Source organism: Balaenoptera musculus, chromosome 15 (genome assembly GCF_009873245.2).
Source record: "Balaenoptera musculus isolate JJ_BM4_2016_0621 chromosome 15, mBalMus1.pri.v3, whole genome shotgun sequence".
In the NCBI taxonomy this organism is placed as follows: Eukaryota; Metazoa; Chordata; class Mammalia; order Artiodactyla; family Balaenopteridae; genus Balaenoptera; species Balaenoptera musculus.
The window spans coordinates 49,997,416-50,015,747 of record NC_045799.1 but is presented as its reverse complement, the minus strand read 5'-3'; the positions used below and the strand labels follow the sequence as shown (position 1 = coordinate 50,015,747).

Below are 18,332 nucleotides of genomic sequence, written 5' to 3'. Positions count from 1 at the left end.
TGTTGGAGCGTCTGAGGTGAACCTAAACTGCACCCTCTAACAGCGGCAGCTTGTCTCACTCACGGTCAAGAGGTCTCACCTGGGGTCTGGTAGCTTAGCCTTGAGGCCAGTCAGCGCCCAGGCCCAGCACTGGCGCAGCCCAGCAGAACCACACACACCTGCATTTGCTGAACTCTTAGGTGTTCTTTGGAAATTTTGAGGAAGAAAATGGAACCAAAAGAGCACTCGAATCTTGCTTCATTTTCTGTTGTTCTGAGCTTTCAGCGCTTCCAAGATTCATGGGAAGTTAGTTCTTCCCTCCAGGCCCCTCGATTGCTAATGAAATGCTCTGCTTGGTTTCACAAGCTTCTCTGTAAAATGCTTCCAGTTTGTTTAAGGAACAAACCTGCCCTACCTCTGAGCTCTCTACAGCACACGCCTTTAAAGAAAAAGTACTGGAGGTTATTTTTCTAAGGCCCAGAATTTAGCCACAGCCCATAAAACCACCCATCGGAGAGTGACATTTCGGAGATGATTCTGTTTTAATTTTATAGCACTTTATCTGAAGGGGAGAGAAAACTAAATTTTTTCTTTTTGATTTTTTAAAGAAAATATTTGCAGACATCCTTGATAATGCATATTAGGTGACCTGGTAACCTCTCCTAGGTCAGTCTGTGGGTTACCCCACCAGGGAGCAGCTGAGAGTGTCATGCCTGGGCCCTGTCTCCTTCCTTCCTAGAGCTGGGAGGGAGGGGGTGTCTCCTTCTTTCCTAGAGCTGGGCAGGGGCTGTCTCCTCCTTTCCTAGAGCTGTGGGGGGGTGTCGCCTTCCTTCCTAGAGCTGGGCAGAGGGCTGACTCTTTCCTAGAGTGGGGTGGGGGCTGACTGAGCCTTTCTAAGGTTGGTTGTTTGGTTTAGCTTTGAGATCCTATGATTTTTTGAAAATGTTTTTCTTTATTTAGCCATTTCTATAACAGGCGTGAAAATGAATAGGTTTTTTTCTTCTGAAATTTAAATCCATTCTATTTTCATTTTTTCCTGTAAGGTAGGAAGTTTCCTATGATGCTTGCCTTAGATTTACTTTTTTTTTTTTTTTTTAGTTAAGATGGTATGTTTTATGCTTTGTGTATTTTACCACAATTTAAAACTTTGAATTTTTTTAAATTAAAAATTGAAAATATCGTAAATGGGTGTTGAACTTTGTCAAAAGTTCTTTCTACATCTGTTGAGATGATCATATGGTTTTTATTCTTCAATTTGTTAATATGGTGTATCACATTGATTGATTTGCATATATTGAAGAATCCTTGCATCCCTGAGATGAATCCCACTTGATCAGGGTGTATGATCCTTTTAACGTGTTGTTGGTAGATTTACTTTTTAACTAGTGAGACCAAATCTCGTTTTTTTTTCATGGCATTGGACTGTGGTTGTGGGGAGGGAAGATGTCCAGCTGTTCAGCCATTGGTAATTAGGTCCCCATGTAGTCTGAGTCGGGAGAGACAGGCTCCACCTGGGTGCGTGTGTGTCGATGTGCACACACACACAGCCAGGGCTGGGTGGGCACCACTGTGGGGGTGGCCTCCACGTTACCAGGAAAGTCGGTGGCATGTGGACTTGGGCAGCTTTTGCCCAGTGATGGAGGCAGCAGGAGGGGTGTGAGGAGAAGACCAGGAGAGCCCTCCCTGCTGACCCTCTGGTGTCCTGTGCTCTGTCTTTATTCATGACATCCTGGACATCTGCTGTCATGGGGGGATCAGGTCTCAATTTTCTTCCTGCAGTTGCAGTGAGCCGCACGTAGTATTCAAGAAACATTTGCCTTTAAAAACAAAACAAAACTATTAACCAAGCTCCAGACCTTATTGGTTTTCCACCAGCACCCCTTCCCATCTGGTGTCCCCGCACTGCGATAGCCGTCATGGCTCCTCTGTCCCCTCTGGTCTGCAGCAGTCTCTGGACTTCCCTGGCTCTTCATGACCTTGACAGTTTTGAGCAAGTCTGGTCATGTGTTTGGTAGAATGTCCCTCAAATTGGGCTTGTCTGGTGTCTTCTCGTGACTGGACAGGTTCTGGGTTTGGGGAGAATCCCACAGAGGAGAGGTGCCCTTCACATCACGGGTGATACTGACCTGGATCACCTGGTTGAGGTGTGTCTGCCAGGTGTCTCCTCTGTCAGGTTCTCCTTTTTCCGTCTGTTCTCTGTCCTCTGGAACCCAGTCATGGGGTCCAGTCCATGCTCCAGGGACCCCCCGAGGGGGCATCTCCACATGTTATTTGAATCTCCTCTGTAAGGAATTTATTTGGCAATTGTCATATTTGTTTACACTGTGGGTTGTGGTCCAGCAGTGTTACTCGTGGTATCAAATTGTCCGGCTCTGGTCAGTGGTGGTTCTTCCCAGTTGTCTCCCGTATCCCTGTGACATGCCTCCATTCTTTATTTTTCGAGAGCTTCCTTACTTTGTGGTACTACAGGATGCTGCAGGCTCCTTTCATTTCCCAGCCCTAAAACCAGCCATTTCTCCAGGAGCCCTCGTTCCTTTTATTGGAGAGTGGTGTTAGGAACCCAGATCTGGGTGCTGTGCTGAGAGTGCCCATTGCTACTGGGGTGTCACTGCTTCCAGACTCTTAGCAAACAGAGCTATGTTACATATGTGGGTGTGCTCACTCACATATGGTCATTTCTCTGCATATCCATTTGAATGTGTATTAGGGTAAACATGAATCCTCATTGGCATCTCCGATTCTCATCCAATACGTGGGGTGTGTGTTGGCCTTCCCTTCTTGCTTATCTGGAACCTCCTTCTCCACTAGTGAGAAATCTTGCCCCACCATCCCCCATGGTTTATTTGCTAAACCCCAATGCACATGCAAAGCAGTCTTAGAATTGTTCGCCTACCCCCAATTAGACTCCGGTGTTTCTATACAGTTACTTTTGTCTTTGTCCTTAGTTTTTACTCAGAACAATTTCCAAAGTTTCTTAGGCCAGCCCTCCCTCTTTCCTTGCATTCAGTGTGAACGAGTTATACATTTGTGATAGAGTTTGATACATTTGTGATAGAGTTTGATTCATTTGTCACAGTCTGCATTCCATCCTGGCATCCCCTGACCTCCTGGCTGGGTTGTTTTGATAGTTTATATACATTAAAGTTCATTTTTTATGATGTACAATTATGGGTTTTGACAAATGCATAGTTATCCATCACTCTAGTACTGTACCAGAATAGTTACATCTCTTGAAAATTCCCCTGTGCACGTAATCAGCTTCCCCCTGCAGCCCCTGGCATGCTCTGGTCTGTGTTCTGCCCCATGGTTTTGTCTTTTCCAGTGTGTCAGATGAATGGAATCCTACAGTGTGTAGCCTTTGGGTCTGGGTTCCTTTACTTAGTAAAATGTACTTGAGGTCTTTCCATGCTGTTGAGTGAATCAACATTCCGTTGATATTCTCTCTGAATATCATACCGTTTTATGAACGCACCACAGTTTTTATCCATTCAGGCTCTGAGGGACATCTATGCTGTTTCCAGTTTTAGCAATTATGAACAAAGCTCCTGTAAACATTTGCATGCAGGCTTTTGTGTAAATGTAAGTTTTCAGTTCACTTGGGTGAACACGTTAAGAGTGTAATTGCTGGGTCATATGGTAAATCTATGTTTAACTTTATAAGAAACTGCCAAACTGTCCTCCAGAGTGACCGTACCAGTTTGCATCCCACCAGCAATGAATGAGAGTTCCTCTTTTTCTGAATCCTCTGGAGCATTCGGTATTTTCAGTGTTTTGGATTTTGGCTGTTATGATAGGTGTGTGGTGATACTGCATTGCGTTGTTTTTTTTTAAAGTTTTAAAAAATTTTTATTTATTTATTTATTTTTGACTACGTTGGGTCTTTGTTGCTGCACCTGGGCTTTCTCTAGTTGCGGTGAGCGGGGGCTACTCTTCGTTGGGGTACACAGGCTTCTCATTGCGGTGGCTTCTCTTGTTGCAGAGCACCACAGGCTCCAGGCGCGTGGGCTTCAGTAGTTGTGGCTCGCGGGCTCTAGAGCGCAGGCTCAGTAGTTGTGGCTCCCGGGCTTAGTTGCTCTGCGGCATGTGGGACTTCCCGGACCAGGGCACGAACCCATGTCCCCTGCATTGGCAGGCGGATTCTTAACCACAGCACCACCAGGGAAGCCCCTGCATTGCGGTTTTAATTGGCGTTTCCCCACTAACAAATGATATTAAGCATCTTTTATGTGCTTATTTGCCATCTGTGTATCTTCTTTGTATGAAGCAGATGACTTTCAGTATCTGTTCAGATCTTTTGCCCTTTAAAAAACTGGGTTGTTTGTTTTCTTGTTGTTGAGTTTTAATGGTACTTTATTCTGGATTCAAGTCCTTTATCAGATATGTGATTTGCAGGTATTTTTCCCAGTCTATGGCTTGTCTTTTCATTCTCTTAAAAATGTCTTTTACAGAGCAAAAGTTTTTCATTTGATAAAGTAGAATTTATCAGTTTTTTCTTTCATGGATCATGCTTTGGGTGTTGTATCTAAAAACTCATTGCCAAACCCAAGTCACGTAGATTTTCTTCTATATTTTATTTTAGAAGTTCCATACTTTTATGTTTTACATTTAGGTCTCTGGTCCTTTTTGAATAAATTTTTGTACAAAGTGTGAGTTATGTGTCAAGGTTCATTTTTTTGCATATGACGTCTAGTTGTTCCCAGCACCGCTTGTTGAAAATACTGTCTTTCTCTGTAATTGTCTTTGCACCCTTGTCAGAAATCAGTTGACTGTCTTTGTGTAGGTCTACTTCTGGGCTCTCTAGTCTCCCATTGATTTATGTGTCTGTACTTTTGCTAATACCACACTGTCTTGATTACTGTAGCTTTGTAGTAAGTCTTGAAATTGGGTAAAATGAGTCCTCTAACTTTGTTCGTTATCGGAATTATTTTGGCTATCCTAGTTCCTTTTCTCTTACATATACATTTTAGAATCAGCTTGTCAATATCTATGGAAAAGCTTACTGGATGTTTTGATTGAGATTGCATTGAATCTATAGATCAAACTGGGGAGAACTGACATCTTAATAATGCTGACTCTTCTTCCAATTCATGAACACAATGAACCTTTCCATTTATTTCGATCTTCTTTGATTTCTCCCATCATGTTTTGTAGTTTCCCACGTACGGATTCTGCATATATCTTGTTAGTTTTTTATCTAGGCACTTTTTTTGGTGGCTATTGTAATATTTAAACATTCAGCTTACAGTTGTTCATTGCTGATATATAGGAATATAATTGACTTTTGTATATTGGTCTTATATTCTGTGACCTTCTTAAACTCACTTATTAGTGCTATGAGGGCTTTTTTTTTTTTCTTCTTTCTTTTTTGTCGATTCTTTGGGATTTTCTACATAGGCAGTCTATTAGTAGAGATAGTTTCATTTCTTCCTTTCTAACCTATATACCTTTATTTCTTATACTTGCCTTATTGCACTAGCTAGGATTTCCTGTACAGTGTTGAATATGAGTAATAAGAGAAGAGATAGTCTTGCTTTGTTCCAAATATTCAGGGGAAAGTATTCAGTCATTAATCTTTAAGTACGATCTTGGCTGTAGGTTTTTCATAGTTACGTTTTATAGACTGATGAAGTACCCTTCTATTCCTAATTTGCTGGAAGTTTTTTTTTTACCATGAATGGATGAATTATTTCATGTACTTTTTTGTGGGTCTGTTGATACTATCTTATGGTTTTCTGATTTAGTTTGTTAGTATGGTGATCACATTGATTGTTCTTTTTTTAAAATTATTTATTTATTTATTTGGCTTCCTGGGTCTTAGTTGCGGCACTTGGGATGTTCCTTGCTGCGTGCGGGATATTTAGTTGCGGCATGCAGAATCTTTTAGTTGTGGCATGCGGGATCTTTTAGTTGAGGTATGCAGGATCTTTAGTTGAGGCGTGTGAACTCTTAGTTGCAGCATGTGGGATCTAGTTCCCCGACCAGGGACAGAACCCAGGCCCCCTGCATTGGGAGCGCAGAGACTTAGCCATTGGACCACCAGGGAAGTCCCCATGGATAGTTTTTTGAGGGTTGAACCAGCCTTGCATTTCTGAGATGAAGTTGGCTGGTTGTGATGTATTATCTTTATTTCTTCTTTTGTGAGTTTTGGTAGTTTGCGTCTTTCAACTAATTCGCCTATTTCATCTAAGTTGTCAAACTTAAGATCTTAGAGAGATGTATAGTATTTCTGTATTATCTTTTTACACCTGTGGGATCTGTAGCAGTGTTCTTTTTTTGATCCCTGATATTGGTGTCTTCTTTCCTTTGCTTGGTCAGTCTGACTAGAGTTCTAACAATTATATTGATTTTATCGAAGAACCAACTTTTGGTTTTATTGATTTTCTCTATTTTTTTTCCCTGTTCTCAATTTCACTGATTTCACCTCTTTTTAAAAATGTATTTTCTGGGCTTCCCTGGTGGCGCAGTGGTTGAGAATCTGCCTGCCAATGCAGGGGACACGGGTTCGAGCCCTGGTCTGGGAAGATCCCACATGCCGCGGAGCAGCTGGGCCCGTGACCCACAACTACTGAGCCTGCGCGTCTGGAGCCTGTGCTCCACAACAAGAGAGGCCGCGATAGTGAGAGGCCCGCGCACCGCAATGAAGAGTGGCCCTCGCTCGCCGCAACTAGAGAAAGCCCTCGCACAGAAACGAAGACCCAACACAGCTATAAAGAAATAAATAATTTTTTTTAAAAAAGTCTTTTCTGATGCTTGTTTTATATATAATTTACTCTTTTTTCTGATTTCCTAAAGTAGAAGTTTAGATTTGAGGCCTTTCTATTTTTCTAACATGAGTGTTTTACTGTAAATTTTCTTTAAGCAAAGTTCATTCTGGGATAGTTAACCATTTTATGTAATCAGGCACATATTTTATATAAATGTGTGTCTATTTTATATACACGTATACATTGTGTATAAGTAGATACAACACACGTAGCTATGTGTACATATACACATACACTGTGACGTCTCCAGGTTGGATCTTCTAATATCTCCCCCAAGATTTTGTGAAATACTCAGACCCCTTGAGTCCACGCTTTGATTCCAAACCACTGGTTAGACTCTACCTCATCTTCTTGCCTAGCCGAGGCCCTGCACGTCTGAAAAGTATCTACAGAGGGCTGTATTCCTGTTCATGTTCCTTTTGTCTTCTTTTCCTTCCAGTTGTGGCATTCTTGGTGGCCTTCCATCAGAACAAGCAGCTGATTGGAGACAGGGGACTGCTGCCCTGCAGAGTGTACCTGAGGAGTGTGCAGCAGCACTTCCGTGGGCAAGTCAGCTGGGAGACCGTGAGCTATGCCCCCACCGTCCTCTGGCTGCTGGACTGGTCTCACATGGACTTCAACCTGGATGCGCTGGCTCTTCTCGGGCTGGGCATCTCCTCTTTCATCCTGGTCTCCGGCTGTGCCAATATGGTTCTCATGGCTGCTCTCTGGGTCCTCTACACATCCCTGGTCAACGTGGGGCAGATCTGGTAAGAGGGAAGGACGGGGCACCTATAATGCAGGCGCGTGGTAACTCAGGGTTCTAGGGGTGTTACCCCTCAGAGCCCAACGAGGCCTCCTGGCAACAGGAGCAAGCAAGTGAGCTTCCTTCTTACGTTAATTTGGAAAATATCACCCTTTTAATTAGGCTGTGGTAGACACTGCTGGTCGCATTCAACCAAAATCCAGGAGCTTCCTTATTTGGGTGTAATTGCGATTCTGTTGGGAGTGTCATGGCCACACCTGAGATAGCATTGCCAGCCTCTTGTGCTGGGGGGCCATGAGATGGAGGTGGAAGCTGCTGGGTGGGCTGCTGGGAGCACTCTGGTGGTGGGGCTTGATTTGGAGGCTTACTCCTCTGCTCCTGCTCCCACCTGCTCCTTCCTTGTTCGAGAGGAACTGGTGCCAGCGGTCACAGTTCAGGCCAGCCCTGCTGGGGGGAATAGGCTCCAGTGCCGGACAGGTCAGAGGCAGCGTTGGGCTCCATGGAGGGAGAGTCACATGGAAACACAGACGGGGGCATCAGTGCAGCGTGTGGCTTGGATAGGGTTGGAGGAAAATTGAGGGCCATGAAGTACTGTGCCATGTTTGACAGTGGAGGAGGGGGTGCCACTCTTCTTCAAGTTCTAGGCTCTGTCCCTGGGGAAGAATCACCTACTAGAGGAAGCACAGAGGACTCTGTAAGAGAAGGTGAAGCCTTGAGAGAAAGCTCTGGGGTCGGGGCGGGTGTCTGTGTAGACATGGAGGAAGTAGACAAGGGGGTGGTGTCTGCGTGGATGAGCAGGAAGTGGAGGAGGGGTGGTGTCTGTGTAGAGGAGCAGGAGGTTAAGCACCTCTGGGGCTCCTCCTGCCATGTTCCCACTGGAGCCTTTGTTTTCTGGGAGGAAAGGTTCATTCGGTGGCCTGACATTCTTGGCTGCTGGCCCAGGTCAAAGGGGCTGGCTAGGTCCTGGACCATGACATGAATGGGTTTTAACCCAGACGCCAGACTCCTTCAGTGTCACTCACTCAGCTCATGAGCCATCAGAGGTCCCCTCCCAGCTCCTGTCGTCTGGCCCTGGTTCCCGAGCAAGTGTGAGTGACACTCAGTGTGTGAGCTGAAGGCACCTCTCCCTGTCCAGTCTACGGAAAAGAAGGCTGACGTCTCAGTCACCCTGGCTCCCCTCCCTGCTCCTGGGGCCTTCATGTTGATGTTGAACTGTTGACCAGCCAGCACCCTGGTAGTCAGAGCCAGAATTTATTCAGAGACTTTGGGAAACTTCAGTGCCCTGGTGTTGTGGCGTGAGCTGCGTGGATCAGAAGAAACAGCCATGGGCGTCGGTTACCAGGTTTTGCAGGGGTCACCAAGTGGGTGGCAACATCGTACTGTGGTGGTGCATCCTGTGTCCAGTTCCATACAGAAACTGTGTGGGTTCCTAGACAAATGATATTTACATCTGATTTATGGCACTTTCTTTTCTGAAGGCCCAAGCAGTGAGGGTGGAAATAGGGGCTGGCTCCCGGTAGGTGGAATGTGCCTCGTGCCCGTCAGGCAGCTGTGAGGCGAGGGAAGCGTCCTTCATTCCTGTCTGCTCCTCCCCACCTGGGATTCACGGGTGCTGCCACCACGGGCTGTCTGACCGCCTCGGCGGCCACAGGCATTCACTGCCCGCCTCTAGTCTCTCTGGTCAGTGGATGTTTACAGCACAAGAGGACTCTAGCTGGGGTTGTCTGTGATGTCTAAAAGGCTGCTGTTTCTTGGCACGTGTGATTTAGCGCATGTCAGAGGAGGGAGAATTCTGGGTATGTTTGTCCCGTTTTAACAGCTGGAGTTACAGAGATTGGGAGCACAATGCCCGGCTCCAGTGTCCTGCTCAGAGGACGCACCTGTCTGTAACACGGGGCTCAGGACATACTGAACCTCGCCCAGCAACCGGGAAAATCGTATCCACTGTCAGTTTGGGTTTTTCTTTTTATTTATTTTTGGTTGCGTTGGGTCTTCGTTGCTGCTTGTGGGCTTTCTCTAGTGGTGGCGAGCAGGGGCTACTCTTCGTTGCAGTGCGCAGGCTTCTCATTGCAGTGGCTTCTCTTGTTGCAGAGCATGGGCTTTAGACATGCGGGCTTCAGTAGTTGCAGCACGTGGGTTCAGTAGTTGCGGCACGTGGGCTCTAGGGTGCACGGGCTTCAGTAGTTGTGGCACACGGGCTCTGTAGTTGTGGCTCACGGGCTCTAGAGCGCAGGCTCAGTAGTTATGGCGCATGGGCTTAGTTGCTCTGCGGCATGTGGAATCTTCCCAGACCAGGGACTGAACCTGTATACCATGTGTCAGCAGACAGATTCTTAACCACCGCGCCACTAGGGAAGTCCCTCCACTGTCAGTTTTGTTTTGTTTTGTTTTTTAATAAATTTGTTTATTTTATTTTTGGCTGTGTTGGGTATTTGTTGCTGTGCACGAGCTTTCTTTAGTTGCGGCGAGTGTGGGCTACTCATCGTTGTGGTGCATGGGCTTCTCACTGCAGTGGCTTCTCTTGTTTCGGAGCACGAACTCTAGGCATGCGGGCTTCAGTAGTTGTGCTCGTGTGCTCTAGAGCGCAGGCTCAATAGTTGTGGTACACAGGCTTAGTTGCTCAGCAGCATGTGGGATCTTCCCAGAGCAGGGCTCGAACCCATGTCCCCTGCATTGGCATGCAGAATCTTAACCACCACGCCACCAGGGAAGCCCCTCCACTGTCAATTTTAAACAGTAATTTCTAGTCACATCTAGAATGTGTTGGTCAGGAAGATTTTTGAAAACTGGTCTGAGTACACATGGCCAAAAATAGTCTTGTATTTTTTCAGTGGAAAAGATGTTCTGCTCCCTTCCACTTGGATGTGTTTAAAAATGTGATTTGAATTAATTTAAGCTCACTCAAGGAAAATAAAATAAAACTGTTTTCTCAGAAATGACACATGAGGGCTTCCCTGGTGGCGCAGTGGTTAAGAATCCACCTGCCAATGCAGGGGACATAGGTTTGAGCCCTGGTCTGAGAAGATCCCACATGCCGCGGAGCAGTTAAGCCCATGCGCCACAACTACTGAGCCCGCACTCTAGAGCCCATGAGCCACAACTACTGAAGCACGCGTACCTAGAGCCTGTGCTCCACTACAAGAGAAGCCACTGCAGTGAGAAGCCCGTGCACTGCAATGAAGAGTAGCCCCAACTCACTGCAACTAGAGAAAGCCCATCCGCAGCAACAAAGACCCAACACAGCCAAAGATAAAATAAATAAAATAAATAAATTTATTTTTTTAAAAAACGACAGGAGATGTTTTAGGTGAAAAATGTAAAACGAACAAAAAAAAACCTGTCAGTGGAGACCAGTGGATTATTTACCGCGTTCTTGATGCCAAACGTCTGTGTTCTCAGCTGAACTGCAGGCTGCTTGCTGTGGCCCACGTGTGGGGCCCCAGGCGAGGCTGGGCAGGCCGCTCGATCTGGAAGGTGTCTCAGGTCACCTTGACTCGGGGCTCCCTGATGGATGATAGTTTCCAGGTTGTCAGAGTGATGCTGGAAACTTACTGGGAGAGTGAGGCCCCCTTAAGTGGAAATTGGGCTTTCCTTTTCTTGATGCCCCAGCATGAGAGTTAGACACACTCTGTTTTTTCACGTCGCATTTATTCTAAGTTGAGGGAAAAGGATATCTGTTTGGGGTGAGATCCTCAGATAATGGACACTGTTGATTGGATGTCTTTCAAGTGTCATCCAGCTTAGTGGCCTGCAGTGGGGACAGGAAGCCCCCATGGGGCGAGGAGGCACCAGGCAGGTGCACGGGGCACATCTTGGCCGGCACCGAGGCCCCTGCCCTGGGGTCCCGTGGTGGTGGCTCGGCGCCTGCCCAGCCTGGCTTGTGTGCACTATGGCCGCTGCTTCACTTGAAGCCTTGCTCACTCCCTTCTCTTAAGTGGGTGTCCCCTCTGCTCCTGCTGACCCCAACTGGCATCTGTGATGAAGCCCCAGCGTTGGAAATGAACGTTCTCAGCAGACCTGGGATGCAGCGTTGCTGCCAAGCGAAGCTGGTGGGGCCCCACGTCGGTGTCTTGGGCGGAGTCAGGCAGCCTTCCAGACAGCCTGCTTGTCCTGGGATCCTGGGACCGTGCCCGCCCTTCTCCCGCCCTCCTGACATGGTCCTAGTACATGCGCGGTGAGGCTAGCAGGAACCTGATGAATCCACTTCATGGCGGCAGTGGTCAAAGATCTTCGTTTTGGGGAGAGTGGCTTTAGTCATGCAGTTGGTGCTTTGTAGGGTGATGACCCAGGTCCTCAGACTCGGGAAGCGATGCTTTCAGAGGAGCCAGAAAAGACTGGTGTTATCAACTGCTTGTCTAGTGGTGGCAGGAGGGAGAGCAGGATCATAGTGTTCCCACCTTGCAGCAGGAACAAGGGAACCGAGACAGGGCCAGCTGGGGTGGTCTGCCCCTGGGTGAGGGTCCGGCTCTCTGGGGTGCTCTCCTGGAGCTGCACCCTGGAGGCGGCGCAGTGCATGGGTAGGCTTGGGGCCAGCCATGGCCATGCTGAGACCCAACCCTGACCCCATAGACACCCGGGCTGTGTTGTTGCCTTAGCTGTGTCCCCAGCTCCACAAATCAGCACGTCCACACTCGGCCTGTCCCCCAGGTGGGACCGTGGGGAGACCTGGGACTTGTTCGTGACTCTTCCTGCTTCCCCCGTGTTTCATCAACCTCCACATCCTCCTGATTTCACCTGCAAGGTATCTCCGGAACCTTCCTCTGCTGCCAGCACCAGTGTGGCCCTGAGTCCATGGTGGCTGTCAGCTCTGCCCCTCACACGCCCTGTGGTTTGTCAGGGACACATGTGCCAGCTTCCTCTGGGTTTCTGCTGTTCCAGGCCCGGCAGTTAGAAGGCGGTACTTTCACATGTGGGCAGATCTAAGGGGAGGACCACAACCGCCCTCCCCACCTGCCCCACCTCGTCTTGAAGAGCAGGGCAGGCATGGTTTTGGGTTTTCAGGCCTTGGAAGCTGGGCACTGTTGCCTCTAGACCAGGGCTGCTGTCAGGCTCCTTTCAGGGAATGGGAACGACTCCCACGGCCCGAAGGAGGGGACCCCGTAGGGTCAAGGTGCCACAGACTCACAAAGCGGGCCAGGCGGGTCGGAGCTATGGGGTGGGTGAGGGAGTCCTTGGACTTCGCTGGCCGGAGGGAGGAGAAGGAGGAGCGGATGCACTGCCGTCGTGGCGTTTCCTTAGGCTGTGGTTCTGTTCTGTCTGGGTTGGTTGAGAGGCTCTGAGAGAGGGTGCAGCAGGCAGCAGGGGCGCACCTTCCTGACACCTGTCGTGTCTTCCGGACATGGGAAGGAGACGACGCCAGACGGTTCTTCAAGACAGGAAGCGAGGCAGAGGCTTGGCGCCCGGGGGCTGGACATTTGGGGGCCTCCCTGAGGACAGTGCTGCCACCGAGAGCGGGCAGTAAGAAGCCCACCAGGCCAGCAGGTCCCTCAGGAGAGGTGCAGGGCCGGCCCAGGGGGCCCAGAGTTTCCAAGGACACAGGTGTGGCCGCGCCGCATGGCTTTGGGATCACACACTGCCCCCCAGAGTCTCGATCAAGCGTGGCGGGAGTAGGTTCTGATTTAATGGTGCCTGGGGACTGGGTGACAGCAGGAGTCATAGTCGTCCCCGAAGGGCAGACAGCCAGGGCCAGCTCCGTGACACGCTTGGTTCCATGTCTGGGTTTCATAGAGGAGGCCTTGCTGGCAGAGGGCGCAGCTCTGGCGGGCAGGACAGGGTGGGGGTTGGCCAGGCGCTGGGTCTGCAACAAGGAGCTTTGGGCCAGGCACATCAGGTGCAGGGCGAGTCTGTCCTTTTCTGGCCAGAACTTGAGTTCACCTCCTTTGGCCGTTGCCAGAGCCCCCGGGTGTTGCAGTCACAGGAGGGGAGCTGGGCTGGTCTCGAGGTGACGGCTGTTCTATGCGTTCTGTTTGCGGGGTTGGAGGCAGCTCTCCTGACAGGTGCAGATGTTGTTGCTGCCCAGCTACCTCGACTTTTCTTAATTTCACAGACTTCGTTTTTAGAAGAGTTTGAGACCTACTGAATTACTGCAGAAGCAGTGCGGAGTTCCTGTGTGCCCCACTCCCAGTTTCCCGTTATTATCCTCTACATTAGATGGTGCATTTGTCACACTTAACAAGCCAGTGTTGACACTGTTGTTCATTCACCTCTTCTCAGTTCTTCCTATCCCGGGACCCCATCCAGGCCCCACAGACATCTGGTTGCCGCATCTCCTTGGGCCCCCCTGGGCTGGAACCGTGGCTCAGACGCCCCTGTTCTGGACGCCTGGACGCTGTTGAGGAGGACTGGTCAGGGGTTTTGTAGAATGTCCCTCCGGCGGGATTTGTTTGATGTTTTTCTCATTGTTGACGTGGTGATGGGTTTGAGAGGAAGACCAGAGGTAAAGTGCTGTTGTCGACACATCGGATCAGGAGTCTCTGCCCTCAGCATGACCTGTCTGCTAACGTTGCCCTGACCTCTGGCCGGGGTCATGCCTATCAGGCATCTCCACTGTCCCAAGTCTCCACCTTGTCCTCATTGGAGGTCATCACAGCACAGTCCACATACGGAGGGGGTGGTGGTGTCAGCCCCTCCTTGAGGGGGGCACACACACGGTGACATGGGCTCTTCCCCACAGGTCTCTCTGGCATCCCCGTGTTTACTCAGTCATTGGCCAAGTCGCCATGGGCTGGAGCATGTTTATTGGTGCCCTGGGTGCCCGTCCTCTTGCTCTAGGCGTTGAAACATCTTGGGGTCAGTGACACTGAAGAGAGACAGAGCCAGAGCTCAGTGACTGTTGTTGCGTGAAATGTGAGTGACCTCACGGAAGACGGACCGGCCCAGTGCTGTCCTGCTCAAATGACATCGGAAGCCCGAGTAGTCCCTTCTTCAGTTTCTTCAGTTACTATCAACTTTCCCAAAAAGTTGGATTTCTGGTTCTGTTATCTGTGCTTTGCTTTGGCAGGAATCCTAAAGGGCTTCTTTGTTGCTCTTAAGGATGGCCGTGTGGCCGTCCTTTCCTCTTCCCACCTTCCCGGCCCCCACAAAGAAGAAAGGATTATCTCTAGAAACTTGGAGCGAGGTCGGGGGCTCCGGAGGTCCCTTCCTGCAGAGGAAGCCGCCTTGGCACTTTCCTCTGGCAGAAGGGACAGAGTATCAACTTCAAAGAGTGCCGGCAGCAGATGCCCGAGGGCTGCAGAGGTGTGGGGGGGACCCCTGCATAGCGGCCGCCTTCAGACTGTTGAGGATGAAAACTTTATTTTGGCCTTAAACGCAGTTGATGTCCACGGCTGCCCCTGCCCGTAGCCCCAGGTGCTTTTAAGGGTGTAGATAGATTTGATGTGTAGAAATGAATTCCTGCTACGGTTTTGCGAGGTCCGGGCAGCAGCATGGTGCCGTTTCCGCCGTGTGGCTGTGCGGCAGGGCCCTGTCCCCTGGGGAAACCCCATGTCCTTGTCGAAGGAGTGGCTCACCGCTGCCCACAGTCATCGGACACTGACACGGGCCTTCTCTGCTCTCTCAGACGGTGCCAAGACGTGGCGGGTCCCAGGACAGACCGTGTTCCTGGACTCGGGGCGGGGGGCAGTCACCCATTGGCTGCATCTGTCGGGCCGCTGCTTCACCCCCTCTGGCCTTTCTGTCCTGCCCTGCTTCTGTTCAGCCGTCTCCACGTGGCACTCATGGGCACAGCTTGGAAGAACATGCTTTATCATGAATTCCCATACACCTGCTTCCCGAGTGGGCCTTCGAGAAGCACTCTGTGCCAGGCAAGAAAGTGGGAGAATTCTACAAATTCACAGCTGCCCCTCCACAGCCAGGGGAGAGCAATCTAAAATATTTATCCAGGGCTTCCCTGGTGGCACAGTGGTTAAGAATCCGCCTGCCACTGCAGGGGACACGGGTTCGAGCCCTGGTCCGGGAAGATCCCACATGCCACGGAACAGCTAAGCCCGTGCGCCACAACTACTGAGCCTGCGCTCCAGAGCCCGCGAGCCACAACTCCTGAAGCCTGGGCACCTAGAGCCCGTGCTCTGCAACAAGAGAAGCCCGTGCACCGCAACGAAAAGTAGCCCCCGCTCACTGCAACTAGAGAAAAGCCCGTGCACAGCAACAAAGACCCAACACGGCCAAAAATAAATAAATTAAATAAATAAATCTTTTTTAAAAATTTAAAAAATAAGAATATTTATCCATGATGCCTTCTTACAAAGTGAAAAATCGCTGGGAACTGCTTTAGTTTTCTAATCAGAGGCTTTCTGTAAAACAGGAGCCTCGCATAGAGGTCGCTGGGGTGGCTCAAGGCCGAGGGCTGCAGACATGGGCGCGAGGAGGCCCGGCACACACAGCCCTCCCTTCTTGGTTCTCTGGCTTCCTTCTCGTGGAGATGAGTGGTCGGTGGGCTGTGGGCCACCTCTGAGGGGGGGAGGGCCTGTCGCTAACAGACAGTTGGAGGTAAGGCGTTAATACAGACCATTTGGGAGCAAAATCTGGAACTCTTAGACCAGGGAGGACTTGAGTTTCTTTAAAGAACAAAACAATAGACCATCCCCCAAAGTAGTTCCGTGGACGGCCATCGCTTCTAAAATAAGTTCCAGCTGTTAAAAATATAATAAAAGCTGTAAAAGTCTAATGAATACTTTTTAACTTTTCATGTAATTAGATATAACTGCCTATATTTTAAAATCTTATATCAAGCAGCCTTGAAATTTAAAATTCAAAACAGGTGAAGTTACGAGAGAACGCATTTCCAAATGCCCTCAGCAAATGTGACGGCAGTGATGCCACAAGCCCGTCGCCGGTGTCCACAGGGACACTGTTCTGGTGGCCAGGCTGTGGGCGGGAGCTGGGCCAGGCCACCTCTGTCCTGTTAGCTTTCAGTCTCTTCCAGTTGGTTCTGATGAAAATGTAAAACGTCCATTGTTTGTGAGGTTTTAAAAGTCAGCCCCTTCCCTTTTCTCTGCTCACCAAGGTTATTTATTGGGATAATTTACTGGGTAAACTTATTTCTCGCATTAGCCAGTGTGTGCACTGGCTGTTCATAGGTTTTTATTATGGAAACTCAGAATCCTGCTCAGAAGCAGAGGGAGTAACGCAGAGCGCTCAGGCCCATGTTCTATGCTCGTTCTGTCCTCGCTCCTCCGTGCAGCTTTCCCTGTAGGAAGCCAGCATCTCTCTGGGTGGGATTGTTAAAACGCCCTTACTCAGTGAGGAAGGGCCCTGGCCTCACTGTGTTCTTTATTGCCTGGCCTGCAGGGTCTGTGTCCTGCCTTCTCAGGTGGGAAATTGCTTCGTGTGGGAAACAGGCAGTCAGGGGGCCCTCCTCGCGCCCCCACACCCTGCCCTTCCCTCCCCTCACTGGGGGCTTCCAGCAAATCTCAGACTTTGTATCGTTTCATTCACACCTCCTTAATCAGACAACTTTTTTTTTTTTTAACATCTTTATTTACAAACCATAAAATGTAATCATTTAACACGTGCAAGAACAATCACCATCTGCCTCTAAAACATTTCATCAGCCTGGGCCTGCGTCCTCACCCCCTGGCACCCGCTCTTGCTTCCTGTCTGTGCCGACATGCCTGCTCCGGCTGCTTCACACGGATGGAGTCACCCCACGCGGCCTCCGTGTGCAGCTGCTGTCACCGAGGAGGCGCTGCATGGCTCATCCACAGCGTAGCTGGGACTGCTGCCTTGCTCCTTTCACTCCTCATGATCACTTGCAGAGTCAGTTAGAGACAGTTGTGTCCTTTGTATTCTGGGGTCCTCCTGGTGGGTGTTGTGTTAACTTGGGCAGAGTGACGGGCAGAGGATTCACAGGTGTGAGGAATGTGTTCTGGAGCCACTGCGATCCCAGCCAGGGCCACTTGTGTTACATTGTGGGGTTCCTTTCCATGACCCGGGGTCCATACACATGTTTGTGCTTCCCGGGAGTGCGTCCTGGAAGCCCTTGTGGGCGAAGACCCCCAACTCCCTCAGGTTCCACAGGGAAGGCATGTCTGACACATCCTCCATTTAGGGTTGCTTTTCTAATAACCTGTGCTCGTGATAATGGGGTGTCCTTTGAAATTAAAGATTCTAGGGTAGGACATTTTCATGATGTTTGAAGGAAATTATTTACTGCAGTAAAACCAAGTACAGTTGACCTCTGAATACATGGGTCAGAATTGCGTTGAGTCCACTTCTACCCAGGTTTCTCACTAAAACCTATGAGAAAACCACTCAACCTGCAGTGAGAGGGCCGATCTAAAAAAAAAACTCCACTGCAGAAGTAATAGCCCGCCTAAATGCCAAATTGTTCAAGGGTGAACAGTATTACATTTACTTTTCCAAACATGTTTATTGATACCCTGTTGTGGGCGTGGCCCTATAGTGTGATTGTACAGTGGGGCAAATAGGAAACACTCCTGTCAATGACAGTTACCTGGGTACCTAAGGCATGCACCCCAAGTTCAGTAAACTAGGACAGGTCTCCCCTCAGCTTCACCTCCACTCAGACACCTCAGAGCATGTCTCCCCTCAACTTCATCTTTACTCAGACACTTGAGGGCAGGACTCCCTTCAGCTTCACCTCCACTCAGAGAGCTGATGGCTAGTCTCCCCTCATTTTTATCTCCATTCCGATGCCTGAGAGCAGGTGCCCCCTCAGCTTCACCTCCACTCAGAAACCTCAGTGCGTATCTCCCCTCTTCTTCACCTCTACACAGACACCTCAGGACAGGTCTCCACTTTAGCTTCACTTCCACTCAGACACCTGAGTGCAGGTCTCTCCTCACCTCATCTTTACTAAGAGACCTAGGACAGGTCTCCCCTGA

General features: G+C 49.4%; 1 protein-coding gene across 5 annotated transcripts in view; it reads left to right on the top strand.

Moving 5' to 3' along the window:
- Positions 1–18,332, top strand: part of LMF1 (lipase maturation factor 1) — a 91,584-nt gene that overhangs the window by 3,760 nt on the left and 69,492 nt on the right. For all 5 annotated transcript variants that reach the window (XM_036824810.1, XM_036824813.1, XM_036824812.1 and 2 more), the window contains exon 2: positions 7,183–7,492. In XM_036824810.1, the coding sequence (XP_036680705.1) occupies positions 7,183–7,492 (310 nt within the window). The remainder of the gene's footprint in view (positions 1–7,182; positions 7,493–18,332) is intronic.